We start from the raw sequence: 19,519 nt of genomic DNA on the forward strand, positions 1-19,519 counted from the left end.
TACATCCCCGGTCTTCTGACCACAGACACAGTGTCCCCTTAGGACTTTTCTGTCCTGTGTCCGAAGCACATGACAGCTTGTGGTTAGGAGTAGGGAAGGGGGCTGACATTTACTGAGCGGATTGGTGGTTTGATTTTTTAGAACATATGAATGGGCTGTCATTGGCGTTATTTTGAGATGAAGAAAGTGAGGTTTAGTCGTCAGGCTCATGAGAGGGACTGAGCTGCAGTCTGCGGCCTCCAGACTCCCCATCTGACTCACTCACAGGCTGAGCTCTGGCCCAGGTTCCTGAGATTTGCTCTGCAAGGGCCTCAGGCTCCCAGAGTACCTGTCTGGACCCCTGCCCGTGGTCACCGGGGCCCTGTAATTTTTCATTTTCACATTGAGAGAGTTTTCAGTGCAAATGAAGTAAGATTTACTTCCTGGATGCGACTGGGAATGTTGTAGAGACTAATAAAGGCCACACTTGTATTCATTTTCCATCTAATGTTACTTAGGAAGAAATGTCTGGAAGGGAGTATGGCTAAGGTTATCGAGAAAATATGACTCTTTTAGGGTGGTTAATATGTACGTCATAAAGCAACATTTAAGAAACTAAGGAAAATGTATGTATATTTCTGTGACATCAATCACTGTTCTCATTCTCAACATAACAATAAAATAATTAGTATTTTAATTTAGTCAACTTTTGAAATGTCAGTATTGCTCCATTGTTTTTCATCATGAAATATGTAAATAATTAAGATCAGTTTTAGGAAAAACAGCAGCGGATGCATGTTTCGCTAGACTGGTTTTTAGAATTTTTCTTTTTTTTAGTGGAGCTTGATTCAGACTTGATGCTGAATAATTTGAGGTCCTAGCTGAATTCATCAATTTGTATTTAATTTGTATTTTTATTCATATTGGTATTTGAACTACACGTCTTTGCTGTCTTGTCTTTGTCTCATTGTGTTTTCAAAATGTATGCTTGCAGTTTGGCTGACTTCCACTAATGTGTGTTTGCATACTGTCCCTTTTCCAACTGTAGGTGTATTTGTCAAGCCTTGCACGAGAAGATCAGAATCTTAGTGACTCATCAGTTGCAGTACCTAAAAGCTGCAAGTCAGATTCTGATATTAAAAGATGTAAGTAATTTCTAGAAGTCTCTGGAATTGCTAACACAGTGGTGTGTTGAAGGCCAGGCTGCCCTGCAGGGCAGTCTGCTTGGATTTGTGACAAAGCCCTCTTAGCTTTCAGTTTTTTGCCTTCTTCTTCTTACGACCCATATCTCTTTCTGTGTCTGATACGTGTGGGAGCCTGTGCAGAAGGAGAATAAGGCCCTGCCTATGTGGGGCTTGTTTTGAGAAGACAACCTCAGGTTTAGTATTGAGTTGGCCAAAAAGTTTGATCAATTTTAAGCAACAAGAAAAGACTTACTTTCCATTGTCACCAAGAACTTTATTGAAGAATATGCTCACTCACCAAGTGAACTTTCTGGCCAACTCAGTACTGTCAGAATGACCAGTTGTCTCCTGGTGAGCACACCTGGATGAGTTGGGGACCATCCTTGCAGTTGTTCTGGTTCCTCCCTCACAGCAGAGCAGGGACGGCTGCCCCCTGGAATGGTTAATACTTGGTTGTTGAGTAAAATTGCTGTCTTTGTGCCACTAGTGGTTTCTGAGTGCATCTTACTAAGTAGAACGTTGTATGCAACTTTCCTTAAATAAGGTAAATGCACTTGTCTCCCAGGTGAGGACAAGATGTACAGCATATCCTCAATCATTTCCTTGTTCTGCAGTATCAAATGGTCCCCAATGGCTTCATTGGGTTTCTCCTGGAGAGGGGCGTCCTAGCCAGCATGCGGGGCTACCTGACTTGCCTTAACCAGAGCTGTCTTCTTTGTTTCGTTTGCATCCTGGGATTTTTCCTCATATTTTGTTCACCACTGAGTGAATCAGCTGAGTCTTGTTTCATACGGTGAAAAAGTAGAAATCTTCTGCAGCTTATTTTATGTAACTTTGTAAATGAGGGACACTGCAATGATGTGTCGCACAGTTTTCGAAGAAGATCAGTCGACTGGCTGTAGCTTAAGCAGTTGCCTAATTTGGGGAAGACCAGCCGCTGGTGATGGGTTGTGCCTATGTTATCCTCGGATTTAAGTGCTTTGCTTCTGGCTTAGGTTTTTGATTGTGGCATACCGAGGCATTAGAGCATCCCGGTCTTATGACCTCCTTGCTGAGGTAGTTTTTCCGGGGGAATACTGAATTTTCAGTTGAGAACTTCCTGAGTTTGTGGGGAGGTGTTAAAGACTATGAAGTCATATCTCTTGGGTTCTCTGTGCAGGGTCAGTTTCTTCAGGCCCTGTCCTAGTCAGACATGTGGTACTGTGGCAGTGGTCAGCAAAGACTTGTCTAATGACCCTTACCTACACAGGTATGCCAGTGCCCACCTCTGTGTCAACAAATTTCTTTTACGGAATATCCTCCCTAGTGGACTTTTTAAAAATTTCTGCTTGTCTCATGAAGCTTCTCTAACTTTCCATGTTGTCTTAAGAGATTGTGCTGATCCTCCCACCAAACTGTTATTTCTTGCTTTCCTAAGTGCCCAACGGACTCCATCTTTAACACATGAGCACACATTTCTTTCTCGTCCCCAAACCTTACACAGGGTTTGGCAGAGAGCACAGTGCTCACTTCTGTTCTAGTTGAACTGAACTAGATTTGTCCACCAGAAATTCAGACCTCAAGATCATTTTCTTACAAACATCATGATTTAATATCAGTTTACTTCTCTTGATTAGTGTTTACCATTAGCTTCCTAGGTGGCGCTAGTCGTAAAGAACCTGCCTTCCAATGCAGGAGACATAAGAGATGCAGGTTTGATTCCTGGGTGGGAAAGATCCCCTGGAGGAGGAAACAGCAGCCGACTCCAGTATTCTTGCCTGGAGAATCCCATGGACAGAGGAGCCTGGCAGGCTATACAGTTCATAGGGTAGCAAAGAGTTGGACACGATTAAAGTGCTTTAGCATGTATAACATGCATGCATGCACAATTGGTTAGTAGTATCAAATGAAAATCCATTCGGCTCAAATTTTTTTTTAATTATTTGTTTGAAATGAAACAAAGATGAATATTTTTAATGATAGAAGGTACAATTCACAAAGAAGATAGATATCATAAATGATTAGACACCTTAACAAACTCTCAAATTCTTTATTGCTGTTTTAGGGCCAAATGGTGCAAAAGGGGACTTACACTGAGTTCCTGAAATCCGGGATAGATTTTGGTTCCCTTTTAAAGAAGGAGAATGAGGAGGCTGAACCATCTCCGGTTCCAGGAAGTCCTACCCTGAGGAACCGCACCTTTTCCGAGTCTTCGGTTTGGTCTCAACAGTCTTCCAGACCCTCCTTGAAAGAGGCCACTCCAGAGGGCCAAGACGTGAGTTTCTCGTCCTGCAGCATGCGCGGGTCTGTCGCTCTTGGTGGCCTCATGGACCTTCAGTCTGCTCTGTTTATGACATCTCGGTGTTCCAAAGAAGACACCAAATTTCCACGGCCTTGTTCCATGAAATTGGTAGAACTAAAACAGCATGCGGGGAGCCAGCCTGATTCGGCTTCTCCTTTTGGCGTAGGATGGAGACAAGTCCTGGTTGTACTGCTATGACTTGCACGATGTATGTGGTATTGACAGTGGAACTCTTGTTACCATAGTTAATTGTATGTGCTCTGGTGGACCCCGGCTTCCCTTATTCATCCAGATGGTTAATTTGAAGAATCCCTTATTCCTAGCCTGCTATGACTTCCATTAAATCAGCTGCTTTTGCTTTGTGTTGGAATATTCTGACATTGCAGGTGACTGATGGTATTGTTTTGCTTCAGCATCGGATGGTCTGTGACAGGACACCTCTGTCACCAAGGTGCAAAGCACCCAACACACAGCAGACACTTTGGAATGTGTTCCCATCTTCCTTTCTTATTTTTCAAGATGTGGAACCATATGTTGTCATCTCGCATATACAGTAGGCAGCAAACCTTTGGCCCATGTGACTGTGTAATATATTCTAAATCCTATAGACAAAAATGGACAAATGCACTAGGTCTCCTTTAAAATCATCTAGCAGTTTTCTCAGTGTCCAGACTCTCATTGTCCATACCCGGGATTCTGGGATGATTCTGATGAGTATTCAGATTAGTCCCTCAACTTCCACATTCAGGAACCACTCTGTCATCACTGAGGGGCACAAATAAATTACATGGATACTTTGGTTATATATCATTTCGTGTATTATTTTGGAGAAAGCATCTACGTTTATGCTTTAATCAGGTACTTTGTATGTGTGCAGTTAATCATGCTGTTTATTTAAGCAAAGGCACCTTAAAATGAGTAACATTTTGCAGATGACATTTCCTTATTTCTGATAGATTTCTAGAATTGGCATGGCCGGGTAAATGCATACATGGTTTGGCTCAGAGTTTCCACATTCTTCTCTCTCTGTAGGATCTTGCCCTCCTACCAGCATATGAGTTGTGTCTATTTCACTGCAGCTTTGGAGTGGAGGTTATTGTTGATTTAGGGTTCATTATTTAAATTTTTGTCTCTCTCTGCCTTTCCTTCCAAGACCGAAAATATACAGGTTACCCTAACTGAGGAGTCCCGTTCGGAAGGAAAAGTTGGTTTTAAGGCTTATAAGAATTACTTCACAGCCGGTGCTCACTGGTTTATCATCATTTTCCTCATTCTAGTAAACCTTGCAGCTCAGGTAAGTAAGGATTTTTATTTTTATTTTTTCCATGGAAAAAAACCCTCTTGTTTATTTGATTAAACAAAAATAAAATAAGCTGCAAAGGAACAATTTTTATTTTGATTTGTGCCCTAATGTTGATATTTTTAATACTATTTATACTGTGTTTACCTTACTGTATTATTATTGTTTTTTAATATGTGAATTAAGAGATTTCTTTCAAATAACTGGCTCATGAGGTTGTGGGATCTGTCTGAGTGATTCTGAAATCAGAAAGGCAGGCCTGCAGGCTGGAACCTCAGGCAGGAGCTGAACCTGTTGTCTTGAGGCAGAATTTCTTCCTCCTCCAAGAAGCCTCAGGGTTTGCTCTTAAGACCTTCGTCCGACTGGATGAGGCCACCACAGTGTTGAGGGTGATCTCCTGTAAGTTCTAATGATGGATGTGAACCACACCCACAAAATACCTTCACAGTAACATCTGGAGTAGTGTTTTGTTGAATCAGTGGAGACTGGTATGGCCAAAATAACACAGAAAACTAGCTATCACAGTACCTATCAAGCTTTTATCCTATGAAAAATCCTGACATGTATATAAACACTGTGTTTTGAAGTCCACTGGAATTTGCATTGAAAAGTATCATATGTGCATAGCAAAATAAGTGAAGCTTTGTGGTGGTGTGTGTACATGACAGAGAGGTTCTAGAAATAAACAGCGTCTTTTAGAGATATTAAAATGTAGCATGCCCTCCTCTGACCTTTGGTCATCTGGGGTGTGGGGCTTGGCACAGACCTGAGCTGGAAGGACTGTCTCCGTGTTCTGGAGCCTTTCCGTCCCCCATCCTAGTGAGCGGGGTGTGAAGCTCAGTGATGTCAGTGTGTGAGTGACTGTTGTTTCCTGCTCCAGGTTTCCTACATCCTGCAGGATTGGTGGCTTTCATACTGGTAAGTGATTTCTGGTCTGACCCAAAGTGCTGTGAAATCTGCATGAACCTCACCTTTCCACAGAGTCGGTGGGGGAGGCGGGCTTGTTCAGCCTCCTCTTCTGACTGACCCTCTCTTCTGACTGACCCTCTCGTAGTTTCCCTGAAGAAAAAGTAAAGATCCTGCTGGTGGCGTGTGAACTCCTGTGATCCTTAGCAGCTTCCTCACAGACAGTTCAGAGAGCTGAAAGTCGTGATTCAAATTGAAATTTTTTTTACAGTAGAGAAACAAAGGGCCCTGTGAGCTGGGAAACATTTTGCAGCATAAATCATGTCTCCTAAATCAAGGATTTGCCTGGAATGCGGGAGACCCAGGTTCGATCCCTGGGTCGGAAGATCCCCTGGAGAAGGAAATGGCAACCCACTCCAGTACTCTTGCCTGGAGAATCCCATGGAGGGAGGAGCCTGGTAGGCTACAGTCCATAGGGTTGCAGAGTCGGACATGACTGACGCGTGTGACTTCACAAATCAAGGATGATTTTTTTTTTTAATATTTACCTAATTGTATCTATCGTGTAATCTTTTTTTCTTCCCTGTTCCCTAGGGCCAATCAACAGAGTGCCCTAAATGTCACTGTTAATGGACAAGGAAATGTAACCGAGAAGCTCGATCTGAACTGGTACTTAGGAATTTACTCAGGTAAAGTTGAGTCATCTGGTCTATTATCCGAGAGTCTGAGTCGCTTACAATGAGCCCATGTGAGCAACTAGGGCTTCCAGGAGTAATTCAGTAATGTCTTAACAGATTAAGTTTCTGAGCCAGCCGCATTTATTCTGTGAATTAATTAGAATAATTATTTTAAAAATCTGCTAGAAGAAAAGAGGTTGAATGAAGACTCTTAATTTGCTCTGTACTGGATTTTGGAAGTTAAACCAGCATTGCATATTGAGAAAATCAGCCACTGGAAATATGTGACTATTGTCTATTCTAATAGGTTGCTTTAGCTAAATCTTATATTATTTTATGGATGTGTGAGGGGATTAGAAACAGATCCCCACCTTATGGTTCAGATTGTTCCAATTCTTTCTGAATGAAACTTGGCTTTTATTGACCTTGGTTGAAATCCTCTGGCAGCCAGGGTCCCAAATAAAAGCATTACTGCCTCGCAGGTGTGCAAACTCTCCTTCGCCACACTGCTCATCTCTTGGGCTTTACTAATTTCTTAAGGCAGAAGCTAAGCAGGGAGAAATCCAGTGTCTGGGCATTAGGGTTCCTTCTCCTCCTTTCCTGAGATCACAGTGTTATTATGTCCATAACTGTGTGATTAATTTAACATCTGGCTTGCCTACTAATATCAACACAGCTCTTTGTTTTCACACCAGTGCCTAGAATATACGTGGCATTGCATACTTTTAAGAGGAAATCCTCATCTAAAATTTTAAATATTCGCACAGGAAATATACAAGCTTTCTGCAAAGATAGAGTGAGTTATCTTTGTAAGATAACTCATTGAAATTTTCTATGTATTTTGTTGATCTCTTGCTAAGAACTCTAAATCCATTAGCTATTTACCTTCTGAATTGGACTATGGAGGCTTGAAGGAGGAAGGGTGGGTTTATGTTACATATTCATATAGGATGGTGGTCTAAGGCAAATGCCTGTTGATGGAACCCAGAAATTTGAATAGCTTTCAGAATTTAAATATTGAAATTTAAATTTCAGAATTTAAGTGTCTCATCAGAAGGGAATAAAGTACTTAATGGAATATTTATTACAGAAGTTATCCCCTCTCTGTTTAGCATTGTGAATTCAAAAAATGTTGGGAGGGTATTCTACTTTTTATATGCACAGTGGTACTCATTTCTGTCATTAACAAAATGTAATTTAAATGCTGATGTTCATTTACATTTATAATTTGTATTTTCCTACAGTTCAGTTAGATTTTTTGCTTGCAGATTTATGTGGTATTTTTATACTCTTTAAAGCTACTTGGGTTTGTCTATAAGGACATGATAGTAAATCATTTCTTGTGTTTCCTATTCATTAACATGCTGATACCAAAGCCTTTCACCGTTTTAGATTATGAGACATTGTAATTATTAACAATTGAAATGTGAAGGGAAGACCAACAACTTTTAAAAATTTTTCTGAGTTTTATTGAAACTTATAATTGAATTAGAAAATACTGGAATGAAATTTTATTTTACACTTCATTTCCTTCCCCCTCATGAAGTTGATATTTAATGAGAGGAAAACAGTGTATTTTGTTTTCTTCTTTTTAAAATGTCTGTCGTGAATGACTTAAACTCTTCTAGAATCCAGATACTTGATGGGATAAGGATATAATATCTTTATAAGCTGCTTGGCATGGCTTAGCATTCTTGTATCAAAGGCAGAGATCTTGGGCTTAATGATGTTTCTTTATTTCAGGGTTAACTGCATCCACTGTCCTGTTTGGCATCGTCAGATCTCTCCTGGTATTCTTCGTCCTTGTTAGTTCTTCACAAACTTTGCACAATCAAATGTTCGAGTCCATTTTGAGAGCTCCGGTATTGTTCTTCGATAGAAATCCAATAGGTAGGTCAGACACCAGACTTTTCAGTAAGTGTGTCCTGTTATCGTACTTACTTAACGCCTGATTCCTTTTTTTAAAATTTAATTCTTTTTAATACCAAAAACATTTTGTATTGGGAAATAGCCAATTAATAATGTTGTGATGATTTCAAGTGAATAGTGAAGGAACTTGTAAATATGTCTTGTTATCGTACTTAATGCCTGATTACTTTTTTTAATTTTATTTTTTTTAACATCAAAAACATTTTGTATTGGGATATAGCCAATTAACAGTGTTGTGATACTTTCAGGTGAACAGTGAAGGAATTCAGCCACACGTGTACATGTATCCATTCCCTGCCAATGCCTGATTACTTTTGATATTTGAATTGCTTGGGAGAAAATCTCTGTGCCTATCGATCCATTTTGTGCAAAAAACTTTACTGATATTTTTCTTCCACCAGGGTATATCTGAATATAATTTTATTCCAATTTTGTATGAGTGTGGAAATATAAATGTATGCTTACTTTGCAGAATGATTCAAGAGCTGATTTGTGTGGCAAATGAACCTCTCTACATTTAATGCAAACATATTTACATATTTTGTGCTTGTTGCTAAAACGTAGGCTGTGTTACATACTTTAGGTAGGTCTCTATTCAAACCTTGTTACACTGAATCTCTACTCAAGACCAGCTATGTGGTTTTTTTCTTTCATTGCCCATGCATATCTAGGATCCCTTTGGCTTGTGCCCTGAGTATGAGATCTATCTAAAATGGTAATGAATAATTAATTAACATCCAAGATGAATTTAATGTAGATATCCTCTTCAAATAAAACAACTGTATAGCTTATAGTGGAGTTTTGGTAACACGTAAGAGACTTTGTGGTACATACGTAGCAGGTGGATGCTCAGTAGTAAGTTTCTCAGTATGAGTGTCCTGGGAGGTTTCCCAGTGTTTGCTTACTCCACCTTGAGGCCTTCAATCTGTCTTACTTCAGAATGTAGCCTCCTGAGCTATGTTTCCATGAAGTTCATCAGTGGATGTGTCCACGCTGTCTAGTTGACTACACTTGTGCTGAGGCCCGGGGTAACTTTGTTTTTGCAGGTGATGATTGACAGGACCTATTGAGGCAGGGAGGTGGGCTGCAGGGAGGACAGAAGTAGCCTTGGCCTGGCCATCAGCTAGCCATGTGACCAAGGCCAATGCAAGGTAGATCTATTGGGCAGGCAGATCTCAAGGCAGGATGTTGTCTGTCTTGGTTTTGAAGTGTGGTCTGTGGAGCCAACTGCCTGGGTTCAATCATGGTGCTAGTTACTAATGGTCAAATTTTAATTAATACTTATGTGTTGTTTACTCTGCATCTCAGTTTTATTTGGAAAGTGGGGTGCTATTCCCACACTTGCCAGAATGTCGATACTGTTAGAATTCAGCAGGTGAGTATATTCACAGCATTTAGATCGAAGTCAGGGCCTTATGACTCTTCGAGTCAATGACCATATGCTATGTGGGCACTTCGTCTCCTGTGAAATGGGAATAACTGCTGCCCTTCCTATATCACTGTGTGAGGATTAAATGAGGCTCTTCGTGCAGCATCTTGTGTACATTTATCCAGCACGTGTTTCATCCAAGCACTGGGTGGAGCACAGGATGGTAGGTTGCAGGGGCCCATACAGATCTCATCTTATTATAAAGCTGTGGACACAAACTAATTGGAGGGGTCCGTGCTGTTATGGTTGTGGTGGTGTTCCACTTTTCAGTTAATGTGAAAAATACAGTCATAACGTTGGAAGCATCAACAACCCCTGTAGGCTTCTCCAGATGCTGGTTAATTAATTATTTCGGGATTTGGGCCCAAGCGTAAATCTTCAAAATCACTCATCTTACTGCAGCCAGCACACTAGGGTGTATCTTGTCTCCCTGTCCTGTGACTATTAATAGGACCTGATTCCTTCAAGAAAATAGAAGCCCAAAAAGTACTCCAAAGACAGGCCTGCCTTGCCCAAATTAGGAGCCACAGTTTATTTATTTACTCTTTTGTTAATAGAGTAAAACTTTTTTTTAATGAAAAATTTTAAGTGATGACTTTTAAATTTGTATTCATTTTTTGTACTTTTAATACTTGTTTTATCTTGTTCTTCTTTGGAAAAGCAAGTAATGTGTAAGAATTATACCTCATAGTTGAGATTATTGATTATGTGTATCCTAATAGTTATAATATTTTTTTTAAAATCCCCTTCTACAGCTGAGAGACTGACTTGCTCAACTTTTTGCTTCTGTGTTGATTTTTTTTCTTGGCATGTGGGATCTTGGCTCCCTAATCTGGGATCAAACCCACAACCCTTGTGTTGGAAGATGAAGTTTCAACCCCTGGACTGCCAGGAAGTCCTTCAACTTCTAAGTTACCTTAAATATCTGGGTTTAATTCAACAAAGTTCCCAGCATAAAATTGTGGGTGATTTGATTTCCAGAGTCTGTTTTCCCTGTAGCATGTAGTGATCATGAAGGGTGTCTCTCTCCAGGATATTGTAGGGGGTCAGCACATTTCCTATGATTTCAGGATCCTGACAACCTCCCAGAGTTAGAAAAGTAATGAAAGGAAGGACTTTGGGCTTGGGATGGTGAAGCTGGGAAACACAGGCCCATCGGGTCTGCACCTTCCCCAGTCTGACTGGATTTGCACTCATCTCACCAGAGTTCCCTTGTTTCTACTTGTCTCCAAGCCCACTTGTGCCAGTGGGTTCTCAGTGACCCTGAACTGGATGGTCACAAGGCCTTACACATTCATTCATTGGTGGACCCACTCTAAATGTTCTGTTTCCATTCTGATGCTTCATCCCAGATCTTCATGAATTTTGTTAGACACTGGGGGAGTAACTGGTTGTAACTGCACTGGTTGTGCTAAGAACCAGGGTTCCATGGGAAGTTGCTGAAAACACCAATTGCTCTACCAAATTTGCAAGTTCCTTTACTTTCATTGTATTTATCATATTCTATGAAGGAAGCGTCAGCCTAGAAAGTGCATGGTTTTTCTGCGTACAGTTTAACATTCCAGCAGTGCTCCTGTGGCTACTCTCTATTTTGAACCTGTGTTTTGATGCACGTGCTTTACTTTGTTCATATAATGTGATGCTTCATTGCCTACTGGTGTTTTATAATCTGTGTGTGGCCTTAGAATGGCAAAACTAGGTTTCATTTTTTCCTTTTCTCTTCCTTTTACCTCCCGTTATCTCACCCATCTCTCTGTTTCACTTTCTTCCTTTGATGTATTTTGGTAATGGTGTGTGAGGGCTAAGTTGCTTCAGTCCTGTCCAACTCTGTGCAACCCTATGAACTGTAACCCGCCAGGCTCCCATGTTCATGGGATTCTCCAGGCAGGAATACTGGAGTTGGTTGTCATGCTCTTCTCCAGGGGATTCCCCTGACCCAGGGATCAAAACCTACTTCTCCTAAGTCTTCTGGTACCACCTGGGACACCCCTCGGTAATGGTATTACATGTTAAGTTATTTAGTTCTTAATTTTTAAAAAAAAACTAATTCTATTTATTTAGTTATTTTTTTTGGCTGTGCTGGGTCTTTGTTACTGCTTGTGGGCTTTCTCTAGTTACGGCTTGTGGGGGCTCCTCTTCCTTGTGTTGCACAGGCTTCTTTTTGCAGTGGCTTCTGTTGTTGTGGAGCATAGACTATTAAGCCTGGGCTCACGAGTCGCAGCCCACGGCTTGGTTGCTCTGAGGCATGTGGGATCTTCCTGGACCAGGGATCAAACCAGTGTCCCCTGCATTGCAAGGCGGACTCTTAATCTCTGGACCACCAAGGAAACCTCATTAAGTTTTTTTTGAGATCGTATTTTTAATGAATGGATTGTATTTATTTATTTTTAATGTGTACTTATTTATAAATATTTTTTTGCTGCACCACGTGGCATGTGGGATCTTAGTTCCCTGATCAGGCATCGAAGCCACGCCCCCCTGCATTGGAAGGTGGGTTCTTAACCACTTGGCCCCCAGGGAAGTCCCACTTCCTTTGTGTGTTTAATAAAGAGCTACAAGTTTTCAGGAGCCAGAGCAGACAGACATCTCTTGCATGTTTTGATTGCAGCTGGGTTTGACTATTACCTTTTGGGCATGTGGGCCGGGTTCGTGTGCTGTTTGTCATGTCCACATCTTCCTAGCCAACCTTTTGTCTTCTGTCTCTGAAGTCAACTTTCACTTGCATCAGATCTTCATACTCGGGTAACACAAATCGCAAGTCAACAGTAAGTCATTTAGAAATTCAGAGATGATTTCTGTTAAAAACCCAGATTTTGTTTCCCTTGTGAGGACGAAATTTGTTTTATTTTCTACATCGGGCACAAGAGGGCAGCATGATCTACATTATTTCAGGGATGTACTGTAAGGGGCACCTTGCTGCAAAATCTGGTTGTTCTTATACTAAAGCTTTCTTGGAAATTTTATTTTTATGGCCTGAGGCTCTGTATTCTGTAGTGTTAGTTTTTAAAGCATTGTTGAGGTTCGTTATGTCTGAAACATTAAACTCTTTTGCTGTCCTTAAATAACTAGCAATTCAAAGATGGTATTTGGATTTCTTAATTTATATGGTTTACCCTAGTAACTGAAATAGGCCACTGCTGACATGTTTACTGGATTTTATTTTCATTCCTAAAGAGTAGAATATGATCAGTTGTAGGACCCGAGTCGAACATGAGCTTTGGAAGATATTATGATCAAGCACTTATCATCCACGCAGTCAGAGTTCGTAGAAACATTTTATCTTTATCAAGTGTCTAAAGTTTCACGCTTTGATTTGGAGACAAGATGAGAAGATAGTTGTCCTGTTTGTTCCTGCCTAATTATTATGGCAAAACACTTGGCTTAGAGCTTTGCGTGTAATGGATTCCAGATAAGTATTTGTTGATTTCCTTTCAATTGGCTAATTTGGCTTTAAGATACTGAGCCACGGTGTGAGTAGATGTGTATCTTCTCTGAGGAAAATGCAGGCAGCTGGGTTGTGGCTGGTATGTTTGTTTCACATGACTGATTTTTGTGCTCTGTGTGTGTGTGTGTTCGTTATTCAGTGTTTAAAAACTACAAATTTATATCTCTTTTTTTAATAGATCAAGTTAAGTTAGAGCTAATGCACTGTAAAAAATTTACTAATTTCTTTTGTTATTTTTATTCTTCTGGTAGTACTACAGTTTTGGAGAAGGCAATGGCAACCCACTGCAGTACTCTTTCCTGGAAAATCCCATGGACAGAGGAGCCTGGTAGGCTGCAGTCCATGGGGTCGCGAAGAGTCAAGCACGACTGAGCAACTTCACTTTCACTTTTCACTTTCATGCACTGGAGAAGGAAATGGCAACCCACTCCAGTATTCTTGCCTGGAGAATCCCAGGGACAGAGGAGCCTAGTGGGCTGCCATCTGTGGGGTCACACAGAGTCGGACATGACTGAAGCAACTTAGCAGCAGCAGCAGCAGTACTATAGTTTAAGAGAAGACATATTCTTTTATCTTCCATAATGAAAAATCTGGAATTGCCCTAAGTATTAATATTTCCTACTTGACTGCGTGGGAGATGAGGCTGTGTAAATTTCACCCATGTAAAATACCAAGAACGAGGAATTTAGTTTGGGACAAGGAGGAGGAGGGGTGGTCGAGATTTGAATGATTGCTGTTTCTTAAATCTGGAAAGGGACTCATTAGCCTCCTCTTCAAGTTGCTGATGAACTCATGAAGTAGTGGAAAGTAAATTGAAAGCAACGTGCTGAGCTTTTTGTACTACTGAGAGTAACTATCTTGCTATAGTATTTATAAACTCAGTTGTCAACGGACTGCTGCCTTGCTAGGAAAAAGAGTCATTGGTAGAAAAGAAGAATAATTGTAGGGATCCATGTCTGTTTATTCAGTGCAAATGACCACTGAGGTTTGTGCTAAATGCATATTCTTAACAAGGATAATATTTCAGCACTGTCAAAATTACCTTGACGATAATAGGCCTGTTAAATTATAGCTCTATAAGTTAGGCGGTAAGATGGCTCTGCTTAGCGCACATTAATCTATGCCTGTTCGCACAAGTGATTCTGCTGAGCAGGTAGCGTGTTAGAACAAGAAATACTGGTCCTAAAACCTCTGATTTATGGTAGGTGTTGTTTTGACACAACATCATTCAGACGATTTACAAGGCAAGGCTTCGTGTTAAAATATTTCACCAGTGTCATCATTCGTCACGACATAAATATTCAGTAGTGATGCTGGAAAATTGGTAATACACCCATTCATGCCAAATCACTCGCTATGTTTCCTTTCAAGTAAGATCTGTTGCGGGTATGGTTTTAAAGAAACTACGAGTTTTCTTCCTTGAGAGCAGATGAGCTGTAAGAAATTGAGAATAAGAATAACAACTTTCCAGACAGCTTTCATGGACTCAATCTTGCCCACGTTGCTTTGAATTCTGGCTTCAGTCCTTCAGCTCCCCTCTCCCCCTCTTTTTCTTTCCTTTCTTTGCTTAATGCACATAGTAAAGAACATATTTGTATGTACATTAGTTACAGAGGCTTTTTTGTCCTCAAAGGAAGAGGTTAGTCACCATCTGAAAAGCTTTGTTGCAAAACAAAAACACACATTTCCCCTTTCATTTTTCCTTGTTATTTTTTAACAAATGTGAGTGACTATAAAGGGAATAACACAAAAGATCGCATCAATCATAGTGAATCTCAATGGCCACATAAATATTATTTCTTCAGGTTTCAATGAAATAGCTAATAGTCTGAAGTAGGTGTGGTAATTAAATCCTGTTGGCTTGTGACATATTGAAAATATGTTTTTCACATAACAATGGCTATATGTACTTAAACTCTTATCAGGGTGATATTAAGTCATATTTTATGGGAGTTGCAGTGTTACTGCTAATAGTATCATAAAAGCCTTTGTTAGGAGTTTAAATAGTTACATAGTTTCATATATTTGATTGCTATTGTTATTTTGTCAGTAATCTTCATAAAGGTAATTGTTAGAGTGCTTGGCTACTCCTGGTAAATATTGCGCCATTTTGGTGTACATTTTTAATCTGTTAGTGTTCTGGTTACTCATTCATTTTTTTGTCTGTAATAATCATACATGGAAATATTGATAACTTAGTAACAGAGAAAGCACTGTAGTTCTCCAACAAAATGTTAAAAAAATAAGATTTGAGAAGCTCATACTGTGTTCAGAGTGCTGGTCCTAATTATTGTTGTTTATTCACTAAGTGCTGGCTGACTCTTTGCAACCCCATGGACTGTAGCCCTCTGCCCATGGAATTCTCCAGGCGAGAAGACTGGAGTGTGGAGCCATTTCCTTCTCTAGGGGATCTTCCTGACCTAGGGATTGAACCCTCATCTCCTCCACTGCAGGCCAGTTTTTTTAACCACTGCACCACTTCAGGGGATCATAAGGATGACATTTTATTTGATTGCACTAATACTTCCTAGTATTATAGTATACATAGATTGTATGTATACATACATTCTTCATTTTAATACCTGTATTGTCTCAGCCTTCAGCTAAATCAGAGCCAGGCAATGTATGGCCCCAGGACTTCACTTTTATATTCCAGTTTCTGGCATAAGTGTTCTCAGTTATTTGCCATTACAGTTACCCCTTGGCATCTTTGTTGGTTGGTTCCACGACCCCTGTGGATACCAAAGTCTGAAAATGCCCAGTGTTCCTTATATATAATCTATGTACATTCTCCCATATACTTCAGATCCCTTCTAGATTGCTCATACTTTATACAAGCAAATTCAAGTTTTACTTTCAGGAATTTTTTTTCCAAATATTTTTGACCAATGGTTGGTTGAATTCAAGAACCCATGGGTAGGAAGTGTCATTCAAATAGTGCTATCTGTTGCCACCCCCCACATCTCTCTCTCTCACACACACACATGCACACAATTACTTCAACCTTTAGCTATTTGTAACAGAAAATACCTCAAAGTAGCCTTATGACATAGTTCATCTTTGTAGTACGTCATTTCAAGAGAAATTGGCATAGTTCTTTGAGGTCAGAGTCAACATCAATAAACATTGAGAAGCATATCAATTTGTTGTATTAAATTCTGAGTGGTTCTGCTTTATGACCCAAGTCCTTCCCCTCAAAGATTTAATATAAGATTAATATGTGGCTGCGGCTGCTGCTAAGTCGCTTCAGTCATGTCCTACTCTGTGCGACCCCATAGACGGAAGCCCACCAGGCTCCCCCGTCCCTGGGATTCTCCAGACAAGAACACTGGAGTGGGCTCTCATTTCCTTCTCCAGTGCATGAAAGTGAAAAATGAAAGGGAAGTTGCTCAGTCAACTTAGCGACCCCATGGACTGCAGCCTACCAGGCTCCTCTATCCATGGGATTTCCAGGCAAGAATACTGGAGTGGGGTGCCATTGCCTTGTCCATGATATGTGGCACCCTAAGGCAAAGTTTGATTTTCATTTTCTGTTTAAAAAAAAAAAATTTACTTATCTTTATTTTTGGCCATGCTCGGTCTTCATTTCTGCACGGGCTTTTCTCCAGTTGAGGTTCACGGGCATCTCATTGTGGTGGCTTCTCTTGTTGCAGAGCATGGACTAAGGTTGTACGGGCTCAATAGTTGTGGCGCCAGGGCTGGAGAGCCCAAGCTCAGTGGTTGGGCCACACCCATCAGGTTGCTTGCTCTGACTTAGTTCTTCTGAGCCATGTGGGATCTTCCCAGATCAGGGGTCGAACCTGTGTTTCCTGCATTGGCAAGTGGCTTCTTTACCATTCAGCCACCAGGGAATCCCTGATTTTCATTTTCTAACTGAAGACTTCATGTTCTGTTACCATTTCTTCCCTGCTCCCCACCAACCTCGCCTTTAGTTTAAACGTTATTATTATTATTTGACATCAAGAAAATGGGAAAAAATCCAAATATTAATAATATTGATGCTTATTTCACAGTTGTGTTTTCAGTCTCATTTTTATAATGCTTATGACAAAGTAAAGTATTATTTAGGTAATTTTGTATTGACTGTCTCTTATCGTAGCCTTGTGTGCTATGCCCTCCTAGAGTATATGATGTTTCTGTGAAAGCCTCCACTTCCAGGATTGGGCAACTTTAGCTGCTTAGTAAGTATTTGTTGAGTGGATAGAAGAAAGGGTGTTCAGGAATGTGTTTGAATGTCTCCATGCTGTGATCTCATACAACAGTGGAACTTCAGTCTTTCAAGTGAATTAGAGCTATTTTTTCCTTCATACTTGTTGTTTATATAAATTTAATTTTTATAGTTTATTTTCAAAGGTTGAGTTTGTAATATATTTTTATATGGTGGACTTTGTTTCTGTTATTTGGTGGCGTAAAGAATAAACCATGTTTCTTTGGAAAGTGTAGTTCATGAAACCAGACTATGCAAGTTTCCAAGTTCTCCTAATGCCAGATAGTCATGGAAATGAAGCTGTCCAACACTTAATATGTTTGGTGGTGCTTTAAAAATGAATCTTGGGACTTATATGGGTTAAATATTTGATGCCTGGTCGTTTTTACCTTATAAATTACAGTCCCTTAAGAAGTAAAGAGGAAGAATTCATCCATTATTAAAAAAAAATCAGTAGGCATTATTAAACTGAAGCTGAGATGTCATGATGTCCCAGTTCTGCTGGAAACATAGCTTTGCAAGAGCTGGGCCAGTCACTTAACTTTTCACTGGGGCTTTTTCACTCATCGAGCATTTATTGCTCATTTACTGGTTATCAGGTGTCGTCCCAAACATTGGAAGAAAAAGTCCTGTCTTCTAGGCCTTTTTCTCATTTAAATAATTGTTGACGGTGAATTGTTGTTGTTTTTTCTTTTAGATCTAGTACCAATATTCTATTATTCCCTATAGAAAAGATTCAGATTCAGAATTTAATACAACTGTAGATTGGAGCTCAATCCATGTATAAACAAAACATGCATATGGTAATCACATAAGAGGTTGCCCTTGATTTCATAAAACTTCCAAAACCTGTTTTCCTGGAACTTTAAACAAGCATTGTTTTCAAAATGAAATCGCACCATTGGGAATGTGAGGAAATTAGGAAGTAAAAGTAAGTGATTCTTTATTTAAGGTGACTAACTTACTAACTCATAGCAGACTCATCCTGGCTTCTAAAGAGACTCTTTGACAATATGGAAATGATTCTTTAGGGACTGATTGGGTGGTATGCACATCGCTGAAAGTATTTTAGGGAAAAAAGAGGGAAGCCGGCACTTCAGGTGTTGCCTTTTACAAATATGTACGCACAGCTCTCTTTGGGCTTCTTACAAGTGTGTTACAAATGCTCTGACAGTAGGTGGAACATAAGCAATGATGTTTTCTCCATAAGTAGTGTTACTTTGAAATCAACTATCATCTGTTGAGTGTTCTTTTCATTCTCAGTAGACAGGATGATTCTGTTAAAAACTTTCCCATCATTTAGATAGAAAGTCTCTCTGACAAGCTTCAAAGTACACATTGAGTGGAAGTTTATTAAAATACTCCAGTTAAATGGAAAGCTATCATAAAATTAAGTTCTCTGTTCTGGAAATATTTTCCTTTCATTTTTGCAAGTGTATTTTAATAGATTGTATCACACAGGGAAATGCTTCAATCTCTTGAACACCTGGAAAGTCTATTTTAGACTTGTTGTGTGTTTAAGAGCCTTTATCCCTGATGTTACTCCAAATACAGTCATGCTTCCGCTGATGGGAAAGTCTTGCCTCCAGGTCTGCTGTTGGGGGAGAACAGGGCTAGAGTGGCGTGTTGATAACATCAGTGAAAACCAGAGTGTCTGCCCTGGGTGCTTTTCAGCCTCAGTTCCTGGTTTGGGGATGTTTAAGTCAATAATTAGTTAAGGATTACTCTCTGAACTTCAAGTGGATATTTCACTGAAGTGTTCTTTTGACTCAGTCCCTGATCTTATTCTTTATTCTGTGTGAGGCATTAAATGAAAATGTATAGACATTTTTAAGGGTGTGGTAAGAAAAACAGAGCATCCATGTCTTTGGTTCTACACAAAGATACTTAAACAGTGTGTGTGGATTTGTCCTTAAATATATTTTTGTACATGAATAATTCCATCCATCTAGGTCAGCAATGCTGCGTCAAGATCATGGAATAATTTTTTTTTTTCCATTAGCTTCAAATATTTAAAAAGAGAATAAGAAGAAATAGTTGCTTTCCTCTATGTAGTCATTATTTTTAGAATTTTTTTCACTTTTTAGTTCATCAGACTGATCTGGGCTCATAAAATTTATTTCCTATGGTAGAACTATAAATCTATTATTCTTCCTTTTTGGGGAATAAAGTGGCAATAACA

At 39.8% G+C, this 19,519-nt stretch overlaps 1 protein-coding gene across 2 annotated transcripts in view; it reads left to right on the top strand.

Annotated features, from left to right (window-relative positions):
* LOC104992857 (multidrug resistance-associated protein 4) overlaps window positions 1-19,519 on the top strand; it is a 176,435-nt gene that overhangs the window by 78,948 nt on the left and 77,968 nt on the right. For both annotated transcript variants that reach the window (XM_010845860.1, XM_010845859.1), the window contains exons 14-19: window positions 1,028-1,124; window positions 3,208-3,417; window positions 4,598-4,738; window positions 5,625-5,662; window positions 6,245-6,339; window positions 8,071-8,217. In XM_010845860.1, the coding sequence (XP_010844162.1) occupies window positions 1,028-1,124; window positions 3,208-3,417; window positions 4,598-4,738; window positions 5,625-5,662; window positions 6,245-6,339; window positions 8,071-8,217 (728 nt within the window). The remainder of the gene's footprint in view (window positions 1-1,027; window positions 1,125-3,207; window positions 3,418-4,597; window positions 4,739-5,624; window positions 5,663-6,244; window positions 6,340-8,070; window positions 8,218-19,519) is intronic.

This window comes from Bison bison, unplaced genomic scaffold (assembly GCF_000754665.1).
Source record: "Bison bison bison isolate TAMUID 2011002044 unplaced genomic scaffold, Bison_UMD1.0 scf7180017864225, whole genome shotgun sequence".
Taxonomy (NCBI): domain Eukaryota; kingdom Metazoa; phylum Chordata; class Mammalia; order Artiodactyla; family Bovidae; genus Bison; species Bison bison.